Consider the following 15,553-nt stretch of genomic DNA (forward strand, 5'->3'; position numbering starts at 1 on the left):
GAAATAAGTACAGTAGTGTTATAGCTTTTCAAGAATTACCTGGCATATTTGAGAATTCCTATGTAACTCCAGGTTATGTAGGAAAATTATTAGAATATAGTGTTTTATAGAGTTAGAGAATCAATTACTGTTTGTTGATAATTGTCATCATGGACCAAAAGAGGATACAGTGAAAGAGCAGTGTGCTGTATGTCCTTGAAACTGATGCATCCCAGTATGTTTGTACAGAACAGTGTTTTTGTTAGGTGTACAGGTAAGCCTGGGTGGAGGGAGAATGAGAAGCAGAGTGTTCATCATGGGAGGGATGAGGGGGAGGGTCCATGAGGGTGACCACCTTGGATCAATATCCCCCCAAAGTCAGAGGAATACTTTGTATTTTGACCTGTTATTGTACAGTGCTGTGGGGTTGTCTTGTACTCTCTAGGAAGAAAATTACTCCCTAGTAGCTTCTTCCATTTTGTTTTTCAGGGTAGCCCTTTGCTTTCATTCAATCAAAATGCAAGATAAATGCCCGTTCCAGCCTTTTAGATCTTGGAAAGGATGGTGTATTAAATGTGATTAACTTGGGAATTACCCTTAAGCAGGGTCATAATTACTGTAGATTTAGATGGCATGTTATACAAATTGCTGTGTGCTCATAATTACAAATTGAGTTTGTTGCACTCTGGGGGTTTATAAACTTTATCTTAGCTATTAACACATTAAGTAACAGTGATTTGTGTCAATTAATGGGTAAACCAGAATTTCAGTGTTGTGCTTAATCGAAGGTTTAATTGTATTTCTGTGTTAGAAATAAAATACAGTGAGCTTTAGCAAGGAAGACTGAGCAGTCTAACATTCAGTCTGCTAAACACGATAATGGTGACAGGGTTGGAGCCATGTGAGTTTGTCAGTGGCATTTGCTGGTCACGCTGGCTGAGCACTGCCCTGGTACCAACAGGAGGGACTGGCAGCTGCAGGGAATGAGCCCATTGCACCAGGAAACTTTGCTCATGGCCAGCCAGCCTGCTTGCTTCAGAGCTCTTTGCCTCCACTTCTGGACTGACCTAGTGAGCGTCAGTTCATAGTCTGAAATCTTAGTTTACTTCCTTTTGTGCAGAGATTTCCTAGTTCCTTAATTTTTTCTTAAGTTGATTTTTTTTTTTACCCCCCCCTAACAAAGCAGAGATAACTTTGTGTTTTACTGGTAGCTTTGCCAGGAATAAGGGTACAGAGACATAAAAAATTACTTTCCTGTCTCCTTACTTATATAGTGCTGTATATTTCTGCAGTATCTTAGTGGCAGCTCTAATGCTAGCTAGAGGCCAGCATAGAAGTGGGAGAGCAATATAGTTTCTATATGTCCTAATTGTTGTACCAAAGCTTCTTATACAAAGTGCAGATAAATAAAGTGACACAGAAGCTCACGTTGTGCCTGTATTTTTAGAAGAGGCTCCTAAGACCTGAGACATCACTTCTGTGTGCTTGGCACAGAGCATAAACACTGCTCCTACATAGTCAGGATAGCAAAAATGCCTAGCTAGGTGCCACCTGCAAGTTGTCCTGAAAAGTCAAGCCTAGATGTCTGTGATATCACCACTGGTTACCTGAGTGAGCCTGGATTATGCACTGGGGGTTAGGGTTACTGTTACCTGTGGGAGACTGGATATGCCCTGTGGATTCTGGTTCAACAAAGATGGTTTTTGGAATGTTGAAACATAAAGTCCCTCCACAAATAATTGCATCAGGCTGCCTTGACGAGGAAACCACAATGCCATCTACGTAGTGCAGCAAGAATTTGTTTTTCTGTGTTTAATTTTCCCTGTTGGAATACATGCAAGATCTTAAATGTGTAGATGCCTGTGGCATTTAAACCCTGCTTTAGGTTTTCAAGACTTACTAAAGCAAGAAGTTATTTAACAAAAACTTTGCAGCAGAATGGTCGAAACAAAGTAGAGGGTTCGAGATTCTTGTAGGGAAAGGGAGGGAAAACTCTTTTAACAGTTACCCACAGCGTTGGAAACTGTGTTACTATTGCTTGGTCGTTTGCTTATCTAGTGTGTTCATTCGTATCTGTCGAAGGAAGATTCTGTTTGAAGCAGGTTCAGAAAAGCACATTGTTCAGAAAATTTTTGGACTGCTTTGAGGTCAGAGCTTCTTGACCGCCCTTTCCAGTACACACCCCCCGTCACAGCCCACACTCAGCTGTCTGCACTTTTTCTCCTTTGGAAACAAGTTTCCATTTAGCAGTTGACTTTTGTGGACTGCTTATGTCTGCTTTGGATTTGTCTCTGTTTACAAGGAGAGATGAAGCTGGATGCGGGAGAGCATTGAGTCAGAACCAGAAAAATGTGGGATTGTTGTCACGTCTGTCTGTCCCAGAATGTGAAAGACTTGTGAAGGGAAGAGACTGTCTGGAAAACCACTAGATGTTGAAAGTAGGCATTGCAGTGTAAATAGTCTCTGGTTATAGACTTGCAGGGACATCACTATCAAAACAGCCAGGGTAGGTGTGTCCTTCCTTAACCTGCTTGAGTTTCACTGGAAGCTGGTTAAACCCATGCTTGTTGGACTCCATACCTAGTGCTTCCTCAGGACACTGTGCAAAACACACACTGTACCCAAATGTTGAAGTTGCTAGAGTTGCTTTGATTCTTTGTACCATCCAGACAGATGTGAGTGGGAGGTGCCCCTGCATGCAGGGGAGCTGGATCTAGGTGGTCTTTAAGGTCCCTTCCAACCCAAACCAGCCTGTGATTCTATGATCAGCTCTCATGGTATGTACTGTAAATAAGAGGCATGTTGTATATACAGCACAAGGGCACAGCTGGGCCTCTCATTGTGCTCTTTCTTATACCTGATTCAACGTTTTTAGTTTCTGACTGAACTGCTGAGTTTCTTCAAACTACAGAGAGCAGCCAGTGTTGCTTTTCTTTGCACTGGAATATTTCAATTTCTAAAAAATGGAGAGCAAATTGCTCTGTCCCTACACAGAATTTCACTAAATATTGTGCAAATTATTGTGAGTTAAACCTTTAATGGCAAACTTACAAACTGCCCCCCTGAACTCTCCAAGAATGATTCTTGTTTTCTTAAATAGTTTCCCCTTCTCCAGTACCCTGGCATCTAAATGAAGACAGAGAGTGTCTGTGGTTAGACAGTTCGGCCAAGTTAACACAGACATGGGGCTTATTTTGGTGAAGGGAAACTCAGTTTGGAAAGCAACTTGTTTTGACAGTTCCATGGAACAGGAAAACCCAAAGTTAGAACCTGTCCTGCTTTCTTGTGTTGTTACAGGATATTAATCATAGGGGCCTTACTGTTTTTTTGTAACACTAATCTCTTTGTAACACTATTTATCTACTGCTTTTGTGGTGCAGTTTCACCTGTAAAGCTAAAGCTGTTGTAGGAATAGTCTACCAAAGAAACTAGGACGTAGCAAGTGCTCTTCCAAATTATTAGTTGTTTGGATTAGCTGGGAACTTGGGCTGCATTTTGAAGAGGAGCAGGTAGTTGGGGAGGTGATGTTCCCTGGGAACAAGCAGCTCTGGAACTGGCTGACACTTTGGTTCTTCAGCACTTGGATTAACTTTCCAGATATGCTGCACACCCTTCTCTTTTTTAGGCTTTTTGGGAGGAAGGCAAGGGAAGCATCATGAAGCAGAAGCATTTTTTGCTAGAATATGTCTGTAAAATGTTAGTGTGTGAGAAAGTGATATCATTTCAGTGTTCTCATCTGCAGGTGTGTGGTTTCTACATAGAAGGCATATATATAAATTAAAGAACCTTTTATGGTGTTCTAGGAGATGAGATGGTTTCCATTTATGATTTACAAAGTTATAATTAACTCTGTTTAGACTTGATTTCTTGCAATACTTTGATCACTGCACGGTCAATCTGCTTGAAAAAAAAATAAATTAGGAAGGATTGTTACTCATATGTCAAATACTGCAATGATCAAGTTCAGTTGGTGGTTTGTTGTTTGTTTTTTTTTTTAATTCTAGTGATGAAGTCTTGCTTGCCAGAACTAGCTTTACTGCGGAGTTCCCATGTGTTGGGAGGAGGTGGAGGTTTCTTCCCATTCCCATTTACAAACACTGTGAGAACACTGAGGACACAACACAGCAAAATCCACGAGCTTTCTAGGTCGGGTTTCAGTGCAGCAACGAAGGATAATCGTGAAAATCTTTTTTTAATTACTCTTTTTGATCCAAAATTCTGATTCCGATGGCTGGGTTTTTGGGTTTTTTTTAAATTAATAAGTCATGCCCTCTTCCCCAAACTGCTGTCCTCCTGTCACCAGGCCTCCACAGCACTTCGTGTGTGATTATCTTGTCTGCATTTGCTTTCTGCCCACGTCGCAGCACCCGGAGTTGATGTTCTGCCCCAGTCCTGAACCTCAACCCATCCCGCTCCAGCGTCGGGCGTACGAAAGCAGCGGAGGGTCGGTAGGATTTGGGTTGCTCAGGACAAGGGGGAAGCTCAGAAGCAGCCGGCGTTGACACCAGCGCTCCCTTTCCTCACCGGGTTGTGTGCCCTGGAATAATCAGCCTGGGGAGAAAAAGAGAGGGAATATTTGCTGCCGGCACAGCTGCTGCCGTCGCCTTGAGTCAGGGTTTGTTGGGTTCGGTGTTTGTTGTTTGTTTAACAAGCTGAATTCTTGGGTCACATTCTTATGCCGGTGCCTCTGAAGTATTTTTAGCTCGGCTGTTTGGCGTGGCACGGACATCCCTGGGAGTTCCAAGCGGCCTCCGACGAAACACAAGCCACACCCTTCGGCAGGGGGTTCTGCGGCGGCTGCCGGAGCCGGGTGTAATTAACAGAGCTGTGTGTTGAATTAGACGGGGGGAGGGTGCCTGGGCCGGTCCCCGGGGGTGCCGCTCGGTGCCGGCCCGGGCGGGGGGCGAGCCCCGAGGGGAGGGACGCCCGGAGGAGCGGGCGCGTTCCCCGGGAATCGCGCCTGCGTGCGCGCGGGCGCGCTCCCGCACCTTCCTCCCCTTCCTTCCCGCCGCCGAGGGGAGCGGGCGCGGCCCCGGGGCCGGCTATGGTGTCGGCAGCCGGCTCCCCCCCGCCTGCCATCCCGCACCGGCCATGTGGTGCCTGCACTGCAGCTCCGAGAGGACCCAGTCGTTGCTGGAGCTGGAGCTGGAGAGCTGGTGAGCCCGCCCGGGGGGTCCCCCGGCCTCTGTGTGTGTCCCCCCCCACACCCCCAGCCCCGTCCTGTCACACAAAGGGGCTCCGCGCCGCCGGGGCTGGGGCTGCGGGGCTGCCCTGAGCCTCTCCCGGCGGGCAGGGGGGCTCGCTTTGCCGCGGGGGTCACCCCCTTTGCTCTGGGGGACGGGGAGGGGGGGGGGGGGGTCTGGAGATCGCGCTGCTCGGGAGCTGGAAGGGGGGAAGGAAGGAAGGAAGGAAGGATGGCGGTGCCGCCCGGCTCGGAGGCACCGACATTTGGGATGGCGGGCGTATCCCGGGCGCCTGTGGTTGCTGGGGGGGGTGGCAGAGAAAGGGGGGAGCCCGCCGGGAGCCCCTGGAGCCGGGAGCTGCCCGGGGGGGGGGGGGTGCGCACGCCTGGGAGCACTTTCGGTGGAGTTTGATAGAGCCCAAGAGACGAGTGGTGTCAAAACCGGGTTCTGCTGCCCGGCTGCGGTACCTGAACCGGGAACCCGAGCGTGCCCTGCGGCCCCGGCCCCGCTGCCCTCGGCCGGGAAAGGGAGCGGAGCAGCCGAGCTGAAGGGCTTTCCACGCAGGGATCCTGTGCACAGCTGATGCAAGAAAAACAGGACGGGGTTTGTCACGTTCATACGCACCAGCCTCTATTGTTGCGGCGTTGTTAACTGCTAAAACAGCGTCGAAGTTACAGAACTCCTTGTGACACCTGAAAACTAGATGCAGAAACTCGTTTCTCTTGTGCAATAGTGCGTGGAGTTCGTGCTAGACTTTAAATAACTGATCCTGGCAAGTGCGCTTTTGCAAATAAGAGTGGAATTCCCTCCGACGCGCTGTGAAAGTTTATCCCACCCAACGACTTGATGAAATGCTGAGCTGATGGGCCGTTCAAGAAATGCTGGGTTTAAATAAAGGTGGGCGACATCCCAGCGCTGGGTGTGTGCCTGTGTGGAAAAACATGAAGGAGGAAGTGACTAGATTCAGTGTAACCACGTGTGAGTGCAACAGTGTCTTTTCTGGGAAAGAAAAGGAAAATGTTCTTTGATAAAGAAGAACGTTTTATAGTATGCTTTAGTCACACAATTAATGATTCTTACGCCCATTTTTTACCCCTAAGGAAAATAATAAAGTTGAGCTTATAGATTCCTCAGGTGGAGCGGGTGGTGTTTGCAGAATTGGCATCACACTTGCATGGCTTGCTGCAAAACATCACTGTAAAGGTTACTTCAGTGACAGATTTGCCTGTGTTCACACAGTTGCGTTCTGCTGTTGGGTCATTGTTTCAGGCTTTTTCCCTCTATTTGCACATTGCTCTGCACTTCCTTTCAGTTAAACTTGATTATTCTGCCTGATGTGTTAAAAGAAGAATTGCTGAGTACTTAGTTTGGGTGGGTGTGTTTAACTGTGTCTGTTCCTGTGGCAGATACCCTTCATATAAACACAGAATTCATTACATCTCTTTAGTGCTGTGGGAGAACTTAAGCCCTATTGGATAAAATGATCCATTTCCCATTTTACTTTGGTACCAGATTTGTTGTTATTGTGACGTCCTGTTCTAGTTCCTGACATTCCAGATATTGAGAGTACTGCTTTATAGGAGCCAGCTGTTTTTCTTCTTTCTTAGTTAGATTGGTGCCCAGTGTTGGGATTTCATGTATAAAGTCAGCTATCATCCAGGGCTTCTTTTCCTATTTCTACTAATCTGAAATAATTCACTGTCATCAAAGATACCAACTGTAGTAATTTTCACTCGAGCTAACCAGTGAAAATTACAGCCCTCAGCTTATCAGCAGCATTTACTTGTTTCTTTGCCTCCTTAGAAGCTTTCTGGTAATCCTGGTGCAGTTAGTAAACAATTTGCAATTCAGTTTCAGTCAATAATTTGCAACTTTCAGGTAACCAAACAAAAAGGATTTCGTTTTTCACCTGAAAAGTACGAATACCAAGTTGAACAGTAACTCTGGTTTGTTTTTCTTGTTAGGAATCTATATTGGAAGGTTGCTAGGAGGTGACACGGGTGTTACTGCTGGGCAAGCAGACCTTCTCTGCTGGAGAGGGTATCTTCACTAGCAGTTGGCAGGGCGTTCCTCCTGAGAACTGGGGAGTGACTCTTAGAATAGACAGCCTTGACAGGCTTGGTATGATTTTTCTCACCCTGTGACCATTTCATAGTTGCAGAATGAAAATTCTCTGAAGAAAGTTGTGTTTCTCTATTCATATGGCTATAGAAAGTATTCCTCCAAATATTTGTTCTTCATTAGAATACTCTTCCATCCCTTGGAGGCTGGGTTTGCCTTTGATGATCTAGAGGTTAAGTGCTAGAACTTTGGGTGGAACAACTAGTTTGAAACAACCGTTTACCTTCATGCTGATTGTGTTTTCTGAAGTATAAAGATGGCAATTCAAGGAACAAACCTGCTGAAGGGGAAGATCTCATAATTGTGATGCTGATGAGCACACTTAGCTGATTCCTCTAACTATGCTTGCAAACTGTATTTGCCCCAGCTGTGGCCTGTGGAAGCTGGCCTTCAAGTAGCCGGTCCTCTGGTGGTGGAGGCAAGGCAGCATCCTAAACCAACACTTGTGCAGGTGCTACCTGTAGGTATTTACCACCACCTCACTTATTTCTGTTGTGTCACCACTGATACTCAGACTTCAGGTGTCTCTAGTAGAACTCTGGGAATCAAGAGCGAGAGAAGTGCTTTCCTAGTGAAACCTGTCCTGCTGCTGCATGGTGCTCCCGCTGGAAGGCAAGACACTGAACTTCGTAGCCTCAGCTGTGGGACTCTCTGAGTAAAACTGCATTTAGCCTACTGTCAAGGTGGCTTTACTTTGGAAATCATTAATGCCATTAAGTTGTCCTGGAAATTATCCACTAGGCCATCATGGAAGCTCAAGATCCAGACTAATGCACCTCCTTCTTTGTCAACCCGTGCAGCTTCCAGTTTCTGCCTGATTCTGGCAGGTGCAAAGGAACAGTTCAAGTTGTTGTCTTTTTTAATATTGTGTTTTTAAAAAAAAAACTGTGAAGGACCACAGTTTGAGGAGAAAAAAACCCCAGTTTGTTGCTTTGAGCATTATGCTACACGGACATAGATTAGCTGGGTCTGTTGTGCTTTGTTATTGCCATAATTTATGAAGGGCATTCAGAATGCAATTTCCTTGCTTTTTCAGCATTTACATAGTTCTTTTTCTTCCAGAATCAATGGCAATTTTATCATAAATTTCAGAGCCAGGCATATTTTAATCATAGTAGCTGTCAATCAATTATTGCTTTTTATGTTTATTTAATAACAGAACTGCAGGAGACCTCAGAAACTCTAATCAAGGTGGATCCCTGATTGCTCTATTTGTTACACTAAATAAATGAGGATGTACCCTTAACCCAGACACTGCATGATCAACAGAACAACTGGAATTATGAAGAGATTAATCTGGAGCTTAGGGAGAAAGTGTATTGTTTTTGTTAACTGTGCTTTGTTTAGATTTCATTCATGTTTAAACAGAGTATGGGCCACAAGCCAAACTCCTATTCCCAATTTTGCTTCTCTGTTTCTATTGTCTGACAAGACTGTGTACTTCTAAGAGCAGAATCAGGCCCCGGACTTTCAAGTTAATTTTTAACATCTTATATGTTGTCTTTTTATGTCAAAAGTTATGTCAACACAGATTTTGAGTCCAGCTTCTTTGTTACAGAAAAATAGTTACTGATCTTGTGCTTTTAGCAAGACTTATTAACCAAAAGAAATTTAGGTACACAGCTATAGTCCTTGTGTCTTTCAGGAATTCATTTGAATTTTACTTGGAGGAAGAATGATTCTAGCTGGGGTTTAAACAGAGATGGCAAGTTTACTGCACTGATGTGCTTTGACTCCAGGTTTTCAGAGAACAGATGCTGCTTTAATCCACTGTAGCACAAAGCCCTAGCATTTACAGTAGAGGGGACTGCAAATAAATCTTCTTTTGCTTCCTTACAATTGACAAAAGGCGAGAAACATTTTTATAAGATTATTGTAAAAATGTCTTGAATAAAAATAAAGAAAAAAAAAGCCATGCTTTAGTATGATAAAAAAATAAAAACCTTTTGTCCCTGTGGGAGAAGGACAGAATTAGAATGATGCCTTTGATAGCCTTTAATACAGGAAATTGACATAGTATTTCTGTTAATCAGATTCTTTCAGTAGTTCAGTGTCATCTGAGTTAAACTAGTGCTTAAAAACAAAGGACCCAATTCCCTGGTGCCTTATGTTGTGCAAGCACAGACAAAATGCAACAGTTATGATTTGGCTTCTTTTTACATAAGTGGCTGGGTACAGGGCAGGGAAACAGAAGAACCCTAGGCTTGTTTTGAGGGGTACTTGCATTGTTTAGGCTGAAAAGTTTCAGTCCTCCTTAAAATTAACCAGATTAACAAGGATGGATGTGTCTGAGGTTAAGTGTTTGGTAAGAACAGAGGAAAAGAAAACTAACTTCCTTCTGTTTGTTGATGTATACATGACCTTTCAGGTCCTCTTTATGCAGTGTAAGGGAAACAAGGATGCAAACCTGGTGGATTTTCTGTTGCAGGCTATGTTTGCAGCCGTTCCTAAAACCGCACTGTAGGAAAGTGCACAGTTTGACTTTACTTTTTGCTCCCTACCTTCCTAGTTGAATGGACCCAATTCAGTCTCAGATCACATGGAGAGTTCAGTACAGCCATGGCTATGGGATTGTGGCTTGTGTAGCTTGAGTTTAGGCTGTTCTTTTCAGTGTAGCCTACAGCTCCTATGATTATATTTGTGATCCTTTCAGTTTGCATCAGTCAAGTCGGGGTAGGCTGTGTCAGCACTGGCACAGAACTCCAAGGAAGGAATGGATGATTTCGTCAGAAGCACTTCTGTCTTTAAAGATAATACCAAACACAGGGTTTCCCTCATCCTTTGGGGAGGTTGTGCTGAGGAAGTCATCATTCCAGTGAGGTGGACAGCAGTATTCCTGATCCAGCTGCAGGTCCTGGGCCTAATAGAACTGAACAGGCCTGTATCAACCCCTGATTTTCAGGCCATATTTCAGCTTAATAATAGCTTTTCTCTCAATCTAACTTCCCTCTGCATTTTCAACTGGGAATAAAACTTATCTTTATTTTTCTTTCTCATGTGGTTCTGCTTTATTGTAATGTGCTGTGCAACAGCTGTTGAATTTCCATTCTAGAGGTGTCTGGGGTGGTTCTCATGCTTTGAAGTAAACAATATTTCACAGGGTGTTGAATACTAGATACTATTTTCAGCTGTTCTTAGATTCTTGAAGGACAGTTCATTATTGCTGTTTGTATTTTCTTTTCTTATATTTTATAATGTGAACCTTCTTTAGAAGATACCAGTGCTATAGAGCATTTAGTAGAGACTGATTTCTAGAAGGAGCTGATTATAATGCTTCAAGTTTTGGGAGAGTGGGACTTTGCAGCTTAGAGTTTCCTAATAAAACTAGTAGTTAATGCTTTGTGAAACTGAGAGAACAGAGGACTGTACAGCATTTATTGGACATTGTCCTAAATATTGATGACCTGTTGCCAATCTTGGATTATTTTGGTATTGAAATGTGATTAGGTGTTTTTTATTAGGTTAGCCTAGAAGAAAATAAGTATTTCAGGTTTCCCTGCACTGCCACAGTGCAGTGTGTTACACAAGATCGTTTCTGACTGTCTTTGGTTGACATTTTCAAAATCTGTCTTTGCACAATATTTCATTTTCAGTTCACAAACTGGTGACTCTTGTTTTCAGGGATTGAACTTCAAGCCTTTGTCCTAGAAGACCATTTTCCATTGTGGAAAGAGCTACTAATTAGCTAACGGTAAAGATCCTATACATTCTAAGAATGGTCCAAGTCCTGCATTGTAGACCCAGAGCTGCTCAGTGGCAGGTCAGCCTCGTGTGCAGCCCCAGCTAAGGCAGGCTGTGTCAGCAGGAGTCCGTGCAGATTGTCCATGCTTCTGGGAGCAGGAGCTGCAGAGCTCTCCTGGGCAAGTGTGTGCTGAGTTGAAATGAAGCTGCTGTAAGCTGCAGTACAACCTAACAATTACTCTTACTCTGTGTGGTAAATCCTGTATTTTTAGATATTGATTGGAAGTAGCTCATAAAATTATTTAGAACGTAGAGGAGGACTTAAAAATGAATGATAGATAAGCTTTGTAAGGAGAAAGTTCTTGGCTTATAGTAAGCTTTGAAATAGCATTTATAGGTATCCAGGACAGCAATTGCTTGAGCGGGGTCGGAGTCCTACTGAAAGCTGACATTCAATTCCTCAGTAACAGAGAAAGAACTAAAAAATATATGCTCAGCATAATGGAGAGGAAATGTAAAAGGAAGGAAGTTTGTGAATGAGAAAAAGCATGTCAGCTCATTAACTGATTTAGAGGTTGTAAGCAATCTTCTAGGGTCTTGTTTGTCCTGAGAGTGAAGAGTCATATGTAGTGAAACACAGAATATCTTTCTGAGTATGTCTGCACATATCTTCTGTATTTGAACACATTGCCTGCAGTCTTAAGTAACATCTACAACATTTTCCACCAAACTCTGTACTTCCAACAAAAGCTCTCTTACTGTTTTGTTTCCTTGAGCATTATATTCTGTACACTTGGATATAAACCTCGGGTGTGTTGCAGAGGATAAAAGTCTTGCTTTCATGAGGATGCATGTGATTAAAGACTGGCTGGCAGTGGTTCTCTTCCAGTTAGTCACAGCACAGACCTCTCCAGGTGGCTGCTCAAGGCCAGTTCCCTTTCTCACTAACCTGGGAGCAACACTGAACTTCACTGGAAGCAGGAACAAGGGTTCTGTGTTCTCATCCATTTTCTTTCCTGCCTGGTGAATTTCCCATGCCCATCTGCATTTATGCACATAGAAATTACATTGCTCTCCCTTAGAGAAAACTAGCAGGATTTCTTTGTCTTTTGGCCTTATTATTTCATTTATTTTAGGCTTGGCATGATGTGGTTGGCAGTCAAAATGCAGGGTTTATGCTGTGTTTAAAATTGAATGTTACTTTTATGTTGTGTGTACATCAAGATTCAGTTGGAACAGTAAAAGGTCTTCCTCTGGTCAGACATTTGATGATCCATCCTTGATTTAGATTGCCTTTCCTAAGTACACTGTTCTCTAACCTTATGAGAGAGAACTCCAGAGAGAAGTCAAACAGCAACTAGAAGCTGAACAATCCCTTTCTTTCTGATGTTCATAGTGGGAGAACCTTAGCTAACTACTTCTTAAATCCAAGTGGGAGAACAAAGTATTTCATGTTTATCAGTGACATCGTTTTAAATCCCTTGGCTGTTTCAAACAGGTCTTTTTGTATATTGTTCATTTGCTACTTAAGTGAAAACTTGGCCTAAATGAATGCAGTTGTGATGTGATCTGTGGCTTTACCTGACGTAGTGTCCAATACAAAAAGATGGTTTTGCTGCTATTTCTGCTGTGTGGTCTCTCTGTGTGCCCTTTGGTTTATGATGATTCTTAATGTCCTTCTGCCCAGGCACACAGACAGACCTGAGGGCAAAGGCTGGCCTGTTCAAAAATTGTTCCCAGCTCTGTATACAGCATCTTACTTGTAATAATTTCAAATAGTAAAGGGACAAAACCTTAAAATTAATCAATTGATAGCCTTTATCAAGTACATTTGATCTAAGATGAAAGTACAGTTTTGGTCTAGGTATGAAATTTCAATGTCTGAAACTTTTTCTTAGTAAACAGGGTTTTTTTTTAAGGATCTTTTAACTAATTCATGTTGATATGCTACACAGTATATGAGAGGGGAAAGAAGAGTGTTATCCACCAAGGCCTGAATGGGGAGAGGAAACTAGTATTTATTTTCTTACAGAACCTAATTACCAGCAAGTGGATTTCTCAGCAGTGCCATTCTATATCACCTCTTCCTCTGGTGGGCTGGACACAACAGCTGAAACCCCAACAGAAGTGAAATACAAGGATGGCTGGTATAGAACACCAAGGATTTTTGCATTATATCAAATGCTGTTTCAGCTGTGCTTGCAAATCATTATTTTTTTTTAAGATGCAGAAACTAAATCTTCCTTGTTAAATTTAGAACTGTATAAAGGTCATGATACAAGTGCTAAAATGTGTATTAATATCTTACTATCTTAAATACATGTCAATGTAAATATGCTAAATAAGAGGATTCCAGTTGCTGAATGATGTATCTGAATAAATAAGAAATAGTTGAGGTCAAATTCTACCATGGTTGCATTGAGAAACTCCACAGATTTCTGAAGCTTACCCTGTTGTGTAAGAGTTTAGATGGAGAAAGAGGACAAAGTCTGCAGTGGTAGGCTGACCTTCCCAGATTTTGTTAAATGGTCAGATACCATGCTTGCACTTGAAAATGTGTAGCTTTAGTCCCTATAAGAAATTAAGCATCCTTCTGAAGCACATGTGACATTTTCTGGTATTAGTATGTTTTATGCTGACACATCAAGAGGAGCAGCAGACCAGAACAAAAAAACCTCTAAAAATTGGGCTGATAAATTTGACAACTCTCCTTCCAGCCACAGGCCTCAAATTATTGCCATAGTCACCTTGTAACAGTATCTTATAAATTTTTTTAAGAGTTTGAAGTATGGAATGTGGTCATAGCTGAACAAACACATGCTGGGTAGTGATTAACACAGATTAGCAGAGAATGACATTGTCTGTCTTTCCCTGAGATAGAAGCTAACACTTGTAAGCTGTACACAGGTTCTGTTGATGCTGTCAGTGTCCTTTGTTACTTTCCAGCTGCTAAATAATGAAAATAAAATACAGCTTTGCCTTTAGCAGACAAGCTTCATGAGGCATTAAATAGGTACTGGCTGAGGGTTGGTTTGTCCCTTCTGTAGTAAATACTTGTGTCTGCTAGCCAATATGCTGCCACTGTTTGTCTTAGACAAAGGTGATGTGTGAGGTGTTTTGCCTTCCTTCTCCTCCTTGGAAGCTGAAGATAATCTCAAGTAAGCTGTTTTCAAATGGATAATCTTAGTGCTTTTATCCATTATAAAGGTTGTTCCCTAAAATGGAGAAGTTCAGTAGATTTTTGTTTGGTTCACTCTTCATCTCGCTTGTGTGCATCTCTGTTTCAGTAGAGATATTCATTAATTCTTACATTCTCTTTCAGCATGGAGAACATAATCTCTTATCATTCTTTCCCTGCTCTCAACTACTAGTAACAGCATCAGAATCTAGGGTCAAAGTGCCCTTTTAAAAGGAACATTTTTGTTAACGCCTTTTACGGGGTCATTTAGCGAGAATTAAAACTAGGTGGTGTCCAAGTGGGTAGATGCTGGGTTTTTTCCTGTAGTTTTGAGTGCAGGACATGGGCTGGAGAGCAGAGGAGGGTTTGCAGTGCACAGGGAGGTGTTGCCTGTGGAGCCCTGTCACTCTGTCAGTGCCCATCAGGCTGGTTGAAGTTAAACTGGCTGTTACTGGCAGCCCATTACACACAGCGTTGCAGAATGAAGCGGTTGCTTTGTTAGTGTTCACTTCTGAGACACATGCAAATTTTGTCTGGATTTTTCTTGCAATGATATTTAACTGCAGTGGGATGAATTACCTGGGACATTACTTTGATGTGCATTCAAAGGTTTCATTTGTTTTTAACAGAAACAGCTGAATGGAGAGTGCATTCTAAGTAAAACAAGTTGGTCAATATTTCTCTTCTGGATCAAAGCTTTAGTCAGTGCCTGTGAATACTGTTGTCCATCAGAATGGCTTTGAACTTTTGACAGTGTATATTTGAAGGTGGATTGGTTGGTTAATGTTATTGCATTTATTGAATTTGGGGATTTGTTTAAGTTCTTAAGATAATTGACTTCTGTTTACTAGTATAGAACAGACAGGACAATAAAAACTAGCTTCTAATCTGTTGCAAATCATACTAATAATGCACTTCTGCTCTAATTTTCCCCCTCTGTTGGGGAATATTGTAATGTGGAGGGAGGAGGAAAGAAAAATGCTGAAAACCTGGCTTTTATGAACTATATATGGCTAGTTTTGCATTTTAACAACTTAAATTAAGAAGTTTTTGTGGAGAGTAATTTGAGATAATACAATGCCTACATCAGAACTTTAATTAAATACTCCTCCCAGTTTAGAGCAGAGAGCACCACAGGTACTGAAATGTAAGCCAGCTTTGCAGCAGGGGGTGTACCCTCATGTCAAGTGAGTGCCTGTGTTCAGATTAAGCTGTGTGTGGGGAGTCACAGTTTTAGTCAGCATTAGCAGCGTTATATTTGCCATCTAAAGTTTCACATTCAAATTAGGGCTTTGTTGCACTTGTACAGATGGAAGTTATATGCAAGAAATGACCTTCTGTAGAGGTTTGCTCCTCTGCAGAATGCCTAGATTTGACCTAAACATTTCCACTATGTAAATGGGATCTTTTC

The 15,553-nt window shown here is 42.6% G+C and overlaps 1 protein-coding gene across 4 annotated transcripts in view; it reads left to right on the forward strand.

Moving 5' to 3' along the window:
* Positions 1–15,553, forward strand: part of IQSEC1 (IQ motif and Sec7 domain ArfGEF 1) — a 158,530-nt gene that overhangs the window by 81,762 nt on the left and 61,215 nt on the right. The window contains exon 1 of one of the 4 annotated variants that reach the window (XM_051627461.1): positions 4,910–5,135. The exons of 2 other annotated variants lie outside the window; for them this stretch is intronic. In XM_051627461.1, coding sequence (XP_051483421.1) covers positions 5,071–5,135 — 65 coding nt within the window. In that variant the 5' untranslated portion in view covers positions 4,910–5,070. Of the gene's footprint in view, positions 1–4,909; positions 5,136–15,553 lie in introns of those variants that run through there. One more of the 4 variants, XM_051627462.1, reaches the window with a different exon arrangement.

Source organism: Apus apus, chromosome 9 (assembly GCF_020740795.1).
Source record: "Apus apus isolate bApuApu2 chromosome 9, bApuApu2.pri.cur, whole genome shotgun sequence".
Lineage (NCBI taxonomy): Eukaryota > Metazoa > Chordata > Aves > Apodiformes > Apodidae > Apus > Apus apus.